A 13,649-nucleotide genomic window follows, 5' to 3' on the forward strand; every position below is an offset into this window, starting at 1 on the left:
GGTGCAGTGTCGAGGAAGTCACGATCCTGGATCTATTTCTCGTTTCTTTGAAGCTCAGAGCAAGTACAATAATATTCTTCTCCAGGAAGAAACGTACTGGAAGTAGAGGACGAAGATGCACTAGCTTCGTGACTGTGATCTTAACAGTAAATTTTTTCATATGTCTGCTTTTGTGAGGAGAAAATTCCAGCGGATCGACATGCCTACAAAGGGTGATGGCAATGAAGTAAGGGAGTAAGAAGGAATGTGTAATATAGCCAAGAGTTGTTTTAAGGAGTTGTTCGCATCTCATGAAGGGCAGTATGAACCGGTCCTTAACCTCGTACAGCCAAGAATTACTTTAGAGGAGAATGATAATTTAATTGTGCCTATAACTAAGGCAGAGCTTCAAGAGGCCCTCAATTATATGCACCCCGACAAATCTCCGGGGTCTGACAGTTTCAATTCAGCTTTCTATAACATTTTTGGCATATATGTGGTGATGATATATTTGAAGCTGTTACTTTTTGGTTGGACAGAGGTTTCTTCCCGCCTTCTATTAATGATACCAACGTTTGTCTTATCTCGAAATGTTATAAACCGAATAACATGAAGGAACTCCGGCCTATCTCTCTATGTAATGTGGTGTACAAATTGGTCTCTAAAGTTCTAGCTAACAGGATGAAGAAACTTTTGCCCAAATGTGTGTCTGAGGAGCAATCGGCATTTGTTGAAGGTCATTCTATTTTCATAATGTTATGATTGCTATAGAGACTATCCATGCGCTTAAAAGAAAGACAAAAGGTGGTAAGGCAAATTTGGATCTTAAGATAGATATTAGTAAGGCATATGATCGAGTTGACTAGGGTTCTTTGAAAGGGATGATGAATCAGTTGGGATTTTTAGATATGTGGATTGATTGGGTGATGATGTGTGTTACGTCTGTACAGTATTCTGTTCTTATTAATTCAGAAAAGGTTGGACCGATTCTTCCTGGGAGAGGTTTGCGCCAAGGGGACCCTCTTTCGCCGTATCTCTTTATTATCGTAGAAAAAGGTTTGTCCACTCTTATAAAAAGTGCGGTAGCTCGAGGAGATCTCTATGAGGTCCAGATATGCAGAGGGGCACCAAGTGTGTCCCATCTGCTTTTTGCTGACGATTGTTTTCTATTTTGCAGGGCTAATTTATCAGAAGTATCTCAGCTTATGGAGGTGCTTAATATCTATGCAGAAGCATCTGGACAAGAGATTAATATGTCCAAGTTATAAGTGTTCTTTAGTCGCAATCTAAGTAGACCATCCCAAGAAGATTTGGCTAGTATTCTGGGGGTCAGGCATGTGCTTGGTACGAGTAAATATTTTGGGTTACCAGCTATGATTGGTAGAAGCAAGAAGGCGACTTTTGCTTTTATCAAAGATAGGATTTGGAAGCGGATAAACTCTTGGAGGGGGAGGTCGTTATCTATATCAGGTAAAGAAGTGATGATTAAATCGGTGCTTCAGTCTATACCTTCTTATATTATGAGTATTTTCATTATCCCTGATGCGGTGGTTAGTGACATTGAGAAAATATTGAACTGTTATTGGTGGGGAGGTGGCTCTAATAATAAAGGTATAAGATGGTTGGCATGGGATAAGTTGTCGTGCCTTAAGAAGGAGGGAGGGATGGGATTCATAGATTTCAAAGCATTTAATATGGTTATGGTTGTTAAACAAGGATGGTACATGTTGTCTAATCCACTCTCCTTGGTGGCCAGAATTTTCAAAGCAAGGTATTTGTTAGAACAAGATTGAGAATCTATGTTCAGAATCTGGTTTTGATTATAACAAACATATATTTTGTGTGTAACAATTTTATTACTAATTATCTCATTGAGTGTGCATATATTATGCTATAAGTCTTATACATGATTCATCAGAAAAAGAGTACAATGACTACATTAGAAACCGACTCAGATATGAAATCAAATATCCAGAAGATTGACAAAGCCAAAACATCATCCATCAGATGTTCTGATTAAAAACATGTCAAACAAGCCAAAGTCAACGGATCATAAGCAAAAGAAGCAACAATCAAAAACAAAACCACTCAGAAGAACAAGCAATATCAACGCTCACATACAAGAAGCACAAAGTCATAAAGTACATCAGACAAGCTTCAAGGAATTACAAAGAATTATCAGATACATAAAGTCTCGGTACAACAAGAATAGAAGATCTGAAGTTCTGATAGAACAATGCAATGACATACAAAATGCAATCAACAAAAGAGTCACTTACGAATAAATGAAGAATCTACATCTCAGCATACAAATTAAATAAAATACAAAGCTTAGAATCAAATGAGAAGCCGTTAGAAACATCATCATAAGCAAAACGGTTACAACATTTAAAAGGAATAACTCCCAAGGTTAATTGAAGAAGCAAGCCACATGCAGAACGTTGGAAAGACAAAGCTTAACCAAAGAAACACGCCATCAATTGTAATCATCATGTTAAAGATAAGGTTCTGTGAAGAGCAACACTATTCATTCATGAGCCAATCGAGACGAAGGCATTCAAAGCAATATTTAAAAAACTGCAACGGCTAGATTCCAACGGTAACTCATCAAGCTATATATATAGATCAAACTTCAAACTTGAATGTGTGCCCATTCGTACACCAAAAATGCATTAAATGAATATCCAGAGTGTGTATCCATGGTGCAACTACAGAGTGCAAAAAAAGAGAAATATTGAGAGAAAATCTGTAGAGAGAAGCTGAGCATGAAAGTATAAATGAAGAAATATGAAATCATGCATCATAAGTTACCCAAGAGGCAACACATACTCAGTATGTGATGAACCAATCCACCGTATTGTTATCCATGAGCCTATGTAAAGAAAGAAGGAAATGAAGAGCATGAACATGAAAGATGACAAGCTAAATCAAACTGCTCCATCAAGAGGCAACATACACTAAGTGTATGATGATCAAATGTTGAAATACACATCATTTACCTATAATAAGAATCCCTCAGAAGATGAAGAAGAAAACCTGCATGTTATGCAGAATGATCCAATGGAGATTAAAAGACATCCAAGGATACTTGATCAAGCCTTAAATTGATCATATTGAAAGACAAAGGAAACTGAATACACTGAGTTGTTACTCAAAGAGTGTTTCATGTTTACTGATGTTGATCAATGTGTCACCAGCTGAAATCAGCTTAATGATCAGTATCAAAGAAGAAGATGAAGATCAAGAAGAAGCAACCAAGACAAGAGTTGTTGCTCTTAATTTGCTTTCAGAAGAAGAAGATATCATCCAGAAGTTCAAGAATAGAAGACTACAAGATTATGTATTATTCTTGTAATTAATTGTAGAACACATAGAGTTGTTGCTCGAAGTGTGTTATTTCTTAGGAATCTTCTGAGAAAGTGTTTAGGCTCCAGAAGTGACTTCTAGTCAGTGAGTCATAAACATATGTACTTAGAATAGGAGAAAATCTACTTGAATAAGAAAAACACTTGTAATCTCCAGTAGAACAATTCTGAAAAGAATTGGTGATGATGCCTTGAGCGACCGAGTAAAGATCAGAAGCTTGAGAAGATAATGATGGTAATTATTATGGAAATTCTCTTGGAGACCAAGTGTAGTTCAGAAGTCCAGGAGTCAATGAATGTTATATCTCGTGGAGATCACTGAACAGTTCATTGTAGTCAGTCACAACAAGTTGATTGTGTAGGGTCAGTCACAATAGTTAACTGTGCAGGTTACTAAATGGTTCACTCATCTAAGGGTTAGTCACTCGTGGGTAGCTTGTGTAGGGTTAGTCACAGCAGTTGGCTGTGTAGTATGTTAGTCACGATGGAGGATCGTGCAGATGTAATCAAGTTTGGTTATAGTGGATTAAGACCTCTGTTGAGAGGAAAATCACCTGAGGAAGGTGGACTGGAGGTATCCTTATTCAGAAGGTGAGCCAGGATAAAAATAAACGTGTCTTTTACTTTCTACACAATTCATTTTAACTTAGAACCTTCACGTAGAAATCTTCATTACTGTACTGAGACAAGTCAGAAGTTCTGATGATGCAAAGAAGTTAATAATGAACATCTCATTGGTTATGCAACTCCATTCCAAACATGCTTCCGCAACGATAAAAGCATATCTAGAAGATGAGATACGAAAAAGAAAGAAAAGAATATTAAGAAAGGGAAATTTTAATTGATAAAGAACACAATTCAATCCCCCCTTTCTTGTGTTTTTCTCCACTTTCAATTGGTATCAGAGCATGGCTCTGTATTGATTTTAAGATCAAACACTTAACCGTGTAAGAGAGATCCAGAAGGAGGAAAACCACACTGAGTAGAAAATCAACTCCATATTCCAACACTCAGTATAATCAGAAGATGTCAAGGCAAGATCTAAATACTATGTGCGCATTATCTACCCATCATAAGGAGTTTTGTGGATCAACATCAAAATTTCACAAGAAGCTCAAGACATCAGAAAGAAGTAAACATGCTCAAATGAAGACATTCAAAATCCAAAGATAAACAAGTGTAGCTGACTCATGACAAGTGGTCATCTCAAACTCATCAGTGAAAATCAGAGAAAGAAGACAAGGTAGAATAAGATTGTAAAGCTAAGTCTCTGAAGCAAAGAAAGACAAAAGAAAAAGTTATCTTCAATACAGTCAGATCCTTCTAAAACTTTCTCTTTTATAATTGTACTAACTTTAGCATGAGTTTATTAACAGTGTATATTAATCTCTTTTGCATGTCTAGTGAAGGTGGTTTCATGCTGGCTGCATTAATGGTAAAACATACATGGTTGATATTGTATTATGCAGGTTGCATATGTGTGAAGCTAATACAGGTTTTGTAGTGAATGTCATGATTGATGTCATGATATTCGTGTGTGACAGCAGGAGCTGTTATTATTTATTAATTGTTTTTCCTGATTTATCTCAATTATCAATTTAGGAAACCTTTTATTGAGTGCTGAATATTTCGTCCAGAAGATCCTGCTGACAGCACATTTTGTAACAGACAAATGGCGTGTGAATTAGGTTAACTTGTTTAACCCTAATTTGTTTCTTAAAAAGCCCAAGGCCTAAGACTACATATAAAAGGACTGCAATCCTATTTTGGAACGCAGACAGAAGGTTTTGTATTGTGAAGAACTGTTGTTCTGTAGCTGTCTCGTGTGATCCAAGCAATTGTCCTTGATGATTGCATTGGAATAGTTTATTTATGGTTAATGTCATTCTAAGCTTTTAAGCACGAGTGTGTGTCTCTTGATTTAAGCTTTTAAGCAGATCAAGGTGTGTTTTTGAAGAGTGTCTTCTCTCTATAATTGTTATATGATTATGTGTAATCACTGCTGTGATTGAGGGGGAGTGGAATGGAGATATTCCATATCTAGGGAGAACCTAGGTAGAAGGTTCATTGGGTAGTGATTAAGTGAGAAGTTGTAAATGGGGGAGTTTAGCTTTGAATTGATACTACTAATAGTGGACTTCATCCCTGGCTTGGTAGCCCCCAGAGTAGGTTATTTGAACCGAACTGGGTAAACAATTATGTGTGTTCTTTATTGTTTTTATGTTGTTCTGTTATTACTATCTGTGCTGTGTAATTGTGGATGTCATAACATCCAGTTTGACATCGAGCGTGTGTTACTAGAATTTTCAATTGGCATCAGAGCAGGCACCCTGCCTGTTTACATTTGGGTGAGATCTAGAGATATCAAAATTCTGGTACTATGGAGAAGGAACTGTTAGTGTTTGGAAACAGACCACCTATCCTAGATGGCTCTAACTATGACTATTGGAAACCTCGTATGGTAGCAGTCATTAAGTCAGTGGACAGCAAGACCTGGAGAGCTGTTGAAAGCGGATGGAAACATCCTGAGAAAATTATGGAAGATGGAACCCCTGTTTCTAATTCCTAAAAATCAATGGAGCAAATCTGAAGAAGAGCTAGCTCTAGGAAATTCCAAGGCCCTAAGTGCACTGTTCAATGGTATTGACAAGAACATATTCAGACTTGTGCAACACTGCGAGCTGGCTAAAGAAGCTTGGGATATTCTCAAAACAACACATGAAGGCACGTCCAAGGTAAAGATGTCGAGACTTCAAATACTTACCACCAAGTTTGAAAATCTCAAAATTAAATAGGATGAAACCATTTATGAATTCTACATGAATGTCCGCGAGATTTCAAACAACTCAGCTGCCTTAGGTGAAAAAATGACTGAAGAAAAACTGGTAAGGAAGATCCTTAGATCACTGCCTAAACGATTTGATATGAATGTAACGGCCATAGAGGAAGCTCAAGACATCAGCAACATGAAGCTGGACGAACTTATTGGTTCTCTACAAACCTTTGAGTCAAGCATCTGTGAGCCTGTTGAAAAGAAGAACAAAAGCATCACTTTTGTCACCAACACAGGTGATAATTCAAAAGAAAGCAATGGTGGAAGTGATGAGAATTTATCAGACGCCATAGCCATGCTTGGAAAACAATTCAACAGACTTATTAAAAGAGTTGATCAGAAGTCCAGACCCAATGTCAAGAACACTTCCAATGACATCAGTCAGACCTATGACTCAAGAAAAAGATTCAAAGCTGAGGAGAAGCCCAATCTAGGGAAAGGGGTGCAGTGTCATGGATGTGAAGGATTCAGACACATTAGAGCTGAATGTCCTACCTACTACAAGGAGCAAAAGAAAGGACTGACTGTTACTTGGTCTGATGAGGACTCAGATTCAGAAGAAGAAACTACAAGACATGTCACAGTTTCAACAAGAATCTATGAATCTAATGATGATTCCAGTGATGTTGAGCTAACCTTTGATGAACTAGCTACCTCGTACAATAAATTGTGTATGAAGAATGTTGAAGTCTGCAAACAAGTGGAGAAGCAAGAGATAATCATAAGAGAGCTGGAAACTGAGAAGAATAAACATCTTGCAACCATAGAGTCCCTCAGTAGTGAAGTAAGCATGTTGAACTACAAACTTGATCAAATGACCAAGTCATTCAAAATGTTGAACAATGGATCTGATACTCCAGAAGAAATTCTGGAATCTGGACAAAGAACAGGAGACAGTCTGGAGTGGGATTTGTGGCTAAAAAGGAACTCATCTTTGGATTCAGGAGAGCAAAGTCCGAGACCTGTGTCACCAATCAGATGTCAGCACCAATGTCACAACTTCAAGACAATAGAAGAAGGAGGCATTCAAAGAAGAAATTCCAAAAATGGAAGTGTCATCACTGTGGGAGATTTGGTCACATAAAATCGTTCTGCTTCAGACTAGTTGGATATCAAGACCAAACTCATCAAGCCAAACCTGAATTTAATACCTACAACAGAAAGCAACGGTGGGCAGCTAAGAATGTTTCTCTGGTAGCACACACTTCTCTAAGGATGCCAGCAAAAGAAGATTGGTACCTTGACAGTGGTTGCTCAAATCATATGACCGGGAGGAAGAACTCTCTAGGAGACCTCAAATTGGAAGGAAACATCTATGTAACTCTGGGTGATGGAGAAATAAGAGAAGTCAAAGGTGTTGGGAAGACAGAAGAGCAGGGTATCCCTAATCTAAACAATGTGCTACTTGTACAGGGACTGGATGCAAACCTTATAAGCATCATTCAGCTGTGTGATGAAGGATTTAATGTCAGGTTCACCAAAGAGGAGTGCATCATCACTAATGAAACAAATGAGGAAGTCATGAAGGGATTTAGGTCTAAGGATAATTTCTATCTATGGAAGCCTAACACACCTGTCCACCCCTCTGACTACTCCATGATCAAAGAAGAATTAAAAGTTTACCGTCAAGAATCTGATGAGTCTGATGAATCTGATGAAGAATCATATGTTGGAGATCTCACCATAAGTGTATGTCTACTGGTTTTACTGAGACCTGTTTAATGAATGAGAAACTGTGTGCAAAAGTAAGGGAGTACAGAAGTATCAATAGATTCCTGCTAGAAGAAAGAGTAAGCCTTGTGATGGACATTACAGATCGGGAAAGAAGACTAGAAAAGTCAAATGTGAGCAACGATCCTAAAAGTCTATCTGAAAGTAATGTCACAAAGAATGTTGCAACAACATCTAAAGACATTGTGAAGGAAAAGGGTATGTTAGGTATTTGCTACCAAAACATATTATAGCAATTAACCCACGTGGGGGAATATTTTTTGGGCTTTGTAAAAATCCATGGTTTGAAATTCCCCTCACTCTGTATGCATATAAAGCTCCCTCGATCTCCTAGTATTCTAAAAACGACAAACTTTACTATTAGTTCTTCTATCTATTCTCTGAGGTTGAACTACTCAAATTGTTCTCACAAGCGTGACATAGGTTCTGGCTCTAAAAGTTTCAGAATGTCTCAGCAATCGAGTGATGAATCTCCCGTTTCAGACTCGGCAACACCGGAAGAGTTCTCTAACCCTAATAGGATTCTTAAGGTTGTCTCTTTAAGGACGATTAGCAATGACGAAGTGAAGGCCACAAAGCCTAAAACGACTCATGCAAAACGGCCCAAGGAGGGTATTCACAACAAGGGTACCAAACCCTCTTCATCTGCTAGCATGGAGGAACTTACTAAAGAAGGATCCAAATATGTCGATAGCGCAATTACCAGGATTGTTACTCATATTCTGAAGGAAAATCATCAAGTTCCTGGAATATCTATTCCTCTACAATCCATAATGACTGATCCCCTCAAAAACACCAGTAAGGCTGAAGCAGTTCACACCGTTGATGGTGACCTAGCTGAAGAGGAGATCAACAAGGATGAATAAGGGAGTGCTAAGAATACCAATGTTACTGAGGATGTCAATGACATCGAAGATAATGAGCACCCTAAGACCAATAATGAAACTGATATTAATATGGTAGACTTAGATGAGTACTCTGACAATGAATTGCTTACCTACTTGAATCCTAGTTTAGCCAACAGGCTAATGACGAGAAGAAAAAGCAAAGCTATTTCCCAAAGATCCCCTAAAAGGAGTACGCAAATGAAAAGTCCCGTCAAAGATGCTGTCAAGAAGAAAAGTACTTTTGCTGGTCCTATCAAGAGCAAAGCTGTAACTAAAAACACAGCAGTTGGTCCATCAAAATCTTGGAGCAAGGTCAGTCCAAGAAAAATAAAGGAGCGGGAAATTGTTGAACCTGAGTCTGATGTGTCATACCCTAATTTTTGACCCCCCTGAGATGACATATCTTCAGGATTTTCATCAGGTCAAAGCAAGTACCCAGAGCAGTCACTTCTTCATCTGGCATTTAATCAAGGATGTTCAAAGACAAGAAAACTCAGGCAAAGGATCAATCAATAGAAGGATTGGTCTCTAACCCAATCATAGGACTCAAAAGCTTCACTTTTATATTCACCTATGATTGATTAGACACTCAGTCATCTGAGTACAGGTTTACTCAAGTCACCAGACTAGGGTTTTTGAGCCTATCAAGGACTGAAATCAGGGATCACCTTTGGGAAACCCTAAAAAGCTCCAGGACATCTATTAAAAGCTTCAATCATCTTCAAATGATCCATACAATAAGATCCACTGGACATCACACCTCAATTCAAGATCCACAGTCACCAATTTCATCTGGTCGACAATTAGGGTTTTTAACCTAATTCATCTGGATAGTTGACTTTTAATCAGGGCATGGATCCAAAACTCAAGACATGATTCAAGAACCTCTACTACCTCAATATAACCCATTTACATCACTCATTTGAGGAGAAGATCTTAATTCCACACAAAAGTCCAAAATCTCACTTTGTTTGGAAAAAGTCAACTGTATGGGATCACCTTTGACTTTTAAGATTTTTGGTTAAACCATGACTTTCAAAGATCAATATCATCAATATATGGATATTAAAGTCATTTGACCAAAGAAATTCAAGAAGAATCATCAAGGAGCAAAAAGTCGGGAATTAGGGTTTTTGAGGGCATTTCGGGAACTCAAAATTTCACCTACACAACTCAAAAAACTTCCAACATGAAAGTTGTAGATCTTGCAAAATAAAACAACATCTTACAATGGAACTTTTTTCAAAAGATCAATCATTTAAGAGATTTGGGAATTTTGAAGTTTTAGGTCATAAACACTTAGAAAATTTTCTAAGTGTTTTTAACCTAGTTTTCTTCCAACTTTGGCCTCATTTTTCACAAATTTGCCAAAGGATTCTGAAGGAACCATAAACTAATGATTTGAAGTAGATGTTTAGGGCTTTCCAAATTGTGTTCAACCTTCTCCAAATTCATTTTGAGCTAAGAGTTATGCTTGTTCAAAGTTAGCCTCATGAAGTGAAATTATAGATCATGTACAATTTGAAACTTTGCAATTTTGTGCATTTTGCTTCACTAAGTGATGCTACACGACCTCTAATGCATTTGAAAACATGCCATGCATCCAAATTCATCATTGCATAAGGATTAGAGAAGATTCCCAAAAACAAAGGCATGTGATTATGTAATGATTGCATTTTTGAATTTATGGCAAATGATGAATCATCAAGGAATCTTGCTCTAAGCCAATTAGAACTCTCCTCTGAATCAGAAATGTTCCCTTAGATCATACAAGATCAATGGTTGGAGAAGCTAGCCCGAAAATGCATCATTGCATTTGGGATCTTTTCAAATTTTCTTCTTGGCTAAGAAACCAAACTCACTTCACTAAGCAAGCTCACTATGCACAATTACTCTGAACCAATTGCCTATAAATAGAGGGCTCTTTCTCATTCAGAAAACTCACCAAAGCAACATAATTCTTGCTTTCTCTCTTCTTTCTTCATACTTAAGGTTTTCAAAGGTTCTTTGGCAAGAAGACTCGGATTCTTCAAACCAGAGCTCTTCCTTTGGAATTAAGTATTCAAACACCTTAGGGGAGTCATTTAGAGGTGATCCAAACCTCTGAAACACTTCTGGGCGTGGAGAATCATCATCTTCACCTCTCACTTGGAGCTGTTGCAGTTGGGGTCGAGCAAGAAGTTATGGGCACTTTCAGTCCAAGCCATGCATCTCAACACCTTCCAAAGGAGTCATTGAAGCTATCTGGATCGTTACAACGGCTCTGTAACACCTTTTGATCAGAGCCAAATCTTCATTTTTCAGGTAAGTTTCCAGAACTTCAAACTCTATAATTCACGCATGATAAATTAGAAATGAAGTTACCAATTGGTTTCTGCACCTTCATAGATCATTAGCCCTCAATCAATTGCATCATATCATGCATATAGAGTATTTCATGTTAAATTTCAGTTTTAGGGTTCTTAGTGTTCATGCTTGCGAATTTTATATTATACTGAAAATAAATAAAATTAAAGGACACCATCATGATCCTCGTTCAAAAACGAGCAAAATCCATGTTTACATCTTTAAGTTTGATTGAGAAACGAAGGAGATAGCAAATCCAAAAATTTGAAGCTTGAGGTTGAAGATGAAGATGGTGGCGCCATTTTTTGAATTTCCCAGAAAAGAGTTTATTTTATTTTGAATGATGGGTGTGTTATCTACGAATTCATCGTAGTGTCCCAATGGTTACAGCGCGCGTCCAAAAGCCTTGCCTTGCCTTAGGTCTGGGGTTCGATCCCCCCCTCAAACCTTTTGTTCATTTATTTTCTTTTTAGCTCATTCATTACTTTGTTCTACATATAATCATATGGGCTCCCTTCTTAAACAAGCCACGCGCGTGGCCCAGTTGGTATTTGTTTTGTTTGGTAATCTTTAGGGCGTGGGTTCAAGCCTTGAAGGAGACAAACCCAAATTTTTTATCACTATTTTCCTTTGTTTTATTCACAAACTTCACATAATTATTTAACCTATCAAATTAATCCATTTTCACTTCATTTTTCACACACTTGTTATTTAATATACCTATTTTATGAATAATAAAAAAAATCATAAAAATATTATTTATTTCATGTATTTTAATTAGGTTTAAAATAGTATGTTTTAAGTGTTTTCTTAAATACTTTAAAATATATATTTTCATTTTGTTTTAACCTAATTACTTTGTGAATAATTTTATGATAAAACCCTAATTATTTAGGTCTTAATTAGGTATAGATTTCATCTTTGCCTTAATTAAGTTGACTTTTGTCAATATTCAAAACTGTTTTCAATCTCTGATTAAACAGATGATTAAGGTTTTCAAACAACAAAACCTTATATCATTTCAATCATTTTCAACTGTTTCTCATAAACAGTAAATCATTTTTAAGTGGGCCTCTAATAGAGTGTAAGTCCCAACACCTTCTTTCTTTTCTTAGTTTGTTTTCCAAAACTGTATTTACAAAATCTTCTTTCTGTTTTCAAAACATTCTTCTGGTATTTGAAGGGCATTATTCCCGGTGAAACTCTTCAGATACCTATGTGACCTTTGTCCATCTTCACTTCTTCTATTTTAAAAAAAAAACCATTAACTGTTTATCATATATATATTCAACTGTTATCCATCAACTGTTGGTGAGGCTTTGTACATACTTCTTCAAAGGCCTCCACTCCATCCAGGTTAGGCTTTACAAGCTTTCAATTTACAGTCTTTATTTTAATTACTGTCAAATATAAACTGTGCATATATCTGCTTAGAACTACGTTTGAGTGTAAACCCTAGGACAGTTAAACTATATATTTATTATAGGAATATGGCCTAGGATTGAGAATGTCTTCCCGGTGAAGGCTCTTTCCTAATTAGAGATCTGTAGTTCAAACCCCCAAGATGAATTATTCCCGGTGAAACATCTTGGCAAAAACCTTAGAATCCAAAAAATAGGATACATCCACCCAAAGAGGAATTATTCCCGGTGAAACCTCTTACCCATTTGCTTAAAGCCAAAATAAGTTCAAAACTACATAGCTTTCTCTTGTGCTATAACAAGGACCCTCGATGACCCTCGATTAGCCTCCTCTTGGGCTTTGTACAAGGACCCACAGGCTTCTTAAAAGCATTTCCAGCTTCCTCTTGAGCTTGTATACAAGGACCCATCAGGTTTCTTATAAACATAGGAACAGGTCTTTAGTCACCTTTTAACATACCCTGGTGAGTTTCTTCCAATTTAAACCAGACTTTAAACAAGCTAAGTTTGTCTCAATTTTACATTGAGTACACCTTTTGGAATGAGAGACATGGACAGTCTCTGTCACCCTTATCTTCACCAATTTTCCTTAGCAGAGTCTAGGATCCATGTTTGCTTATCCTCAGTAAGTGTCAGCCTTCATCTTGGGCTTTAAACAAGAAGTCTCATTAGATAATCTTTCTGCCATCATTTTAACAAAACCCCTGGAAAGGGTTAGCCTCCATTCATTCTTTCATTTTAACAAAACCCCTGGAAAGGGTTAGCCTCCAAAATCACTTCTTCAAAAACCAAAGATTCATTTCTCTTAGGAGATAATTTCCCCAAAAGAGTCAAAACCCTGGAAAGGGTCAGCCTCCAAAAACATGACAAAAATCAGTCTTTTAACAGACAATTTCTCCAGCTGAGTCAAAATCCCTGGAAAGGGTTAGCTTCCAAAAAAAATCAGTCTTTTAATAAATAAATCCTTCAGTAGAGTCAAAATCCAACAAAAATAGTTAGCCTCAACCTTGGGCTTCATACAAGGCACCAAAACAATAAAACTCCCTTGTTAATAGTCAGCCTCAACCTTGGGCATTGTGCTAGGCAG

At 37.1% G+C, this 13,649-nt stretch overlaps 1 protein-coding gene across 1 annotated transcript in view; it reads left to right on the forward strand.

Moving 5' to 3' along the window:
- The first annotated feature begins 8,864 nt into the window (after positions 1–8,864).
- The window catches only part of LOC131627061 (uncharacterized), a 35,896-nt gene continuing 31,111 nt past the window's right edge, over positions 8,865–13,649 (forward strand). The window contains exon 1 of the mRNA XM_058897898.1: positions 8,865–9,107. Within this exon, the coding sequence (XP_058753881.1) occupies positions 8,865–9,107 (243 nt within the window). The remainder of the gene's footprint in view (positions 9,108–13,649) is intronic.

The sequence above is a fragment of the Vicia villosa genome, unplaced genomic scaffold (genome assembly GCF_029867415.1).
Source record: "Vicia villosa cultivar HV-30 ecotype Madison, WI unplaced genomic scaffold, Vvil1.0 ctg.000348F_1_1, whole genome shotgun sequence".
NCBI classification, from domain to species: Eukaryota; Viridiplantae; Streptophyta; class Magnoliopsida; order Fabales; family Fabaceae; genus Vicia; species Vicia villosa.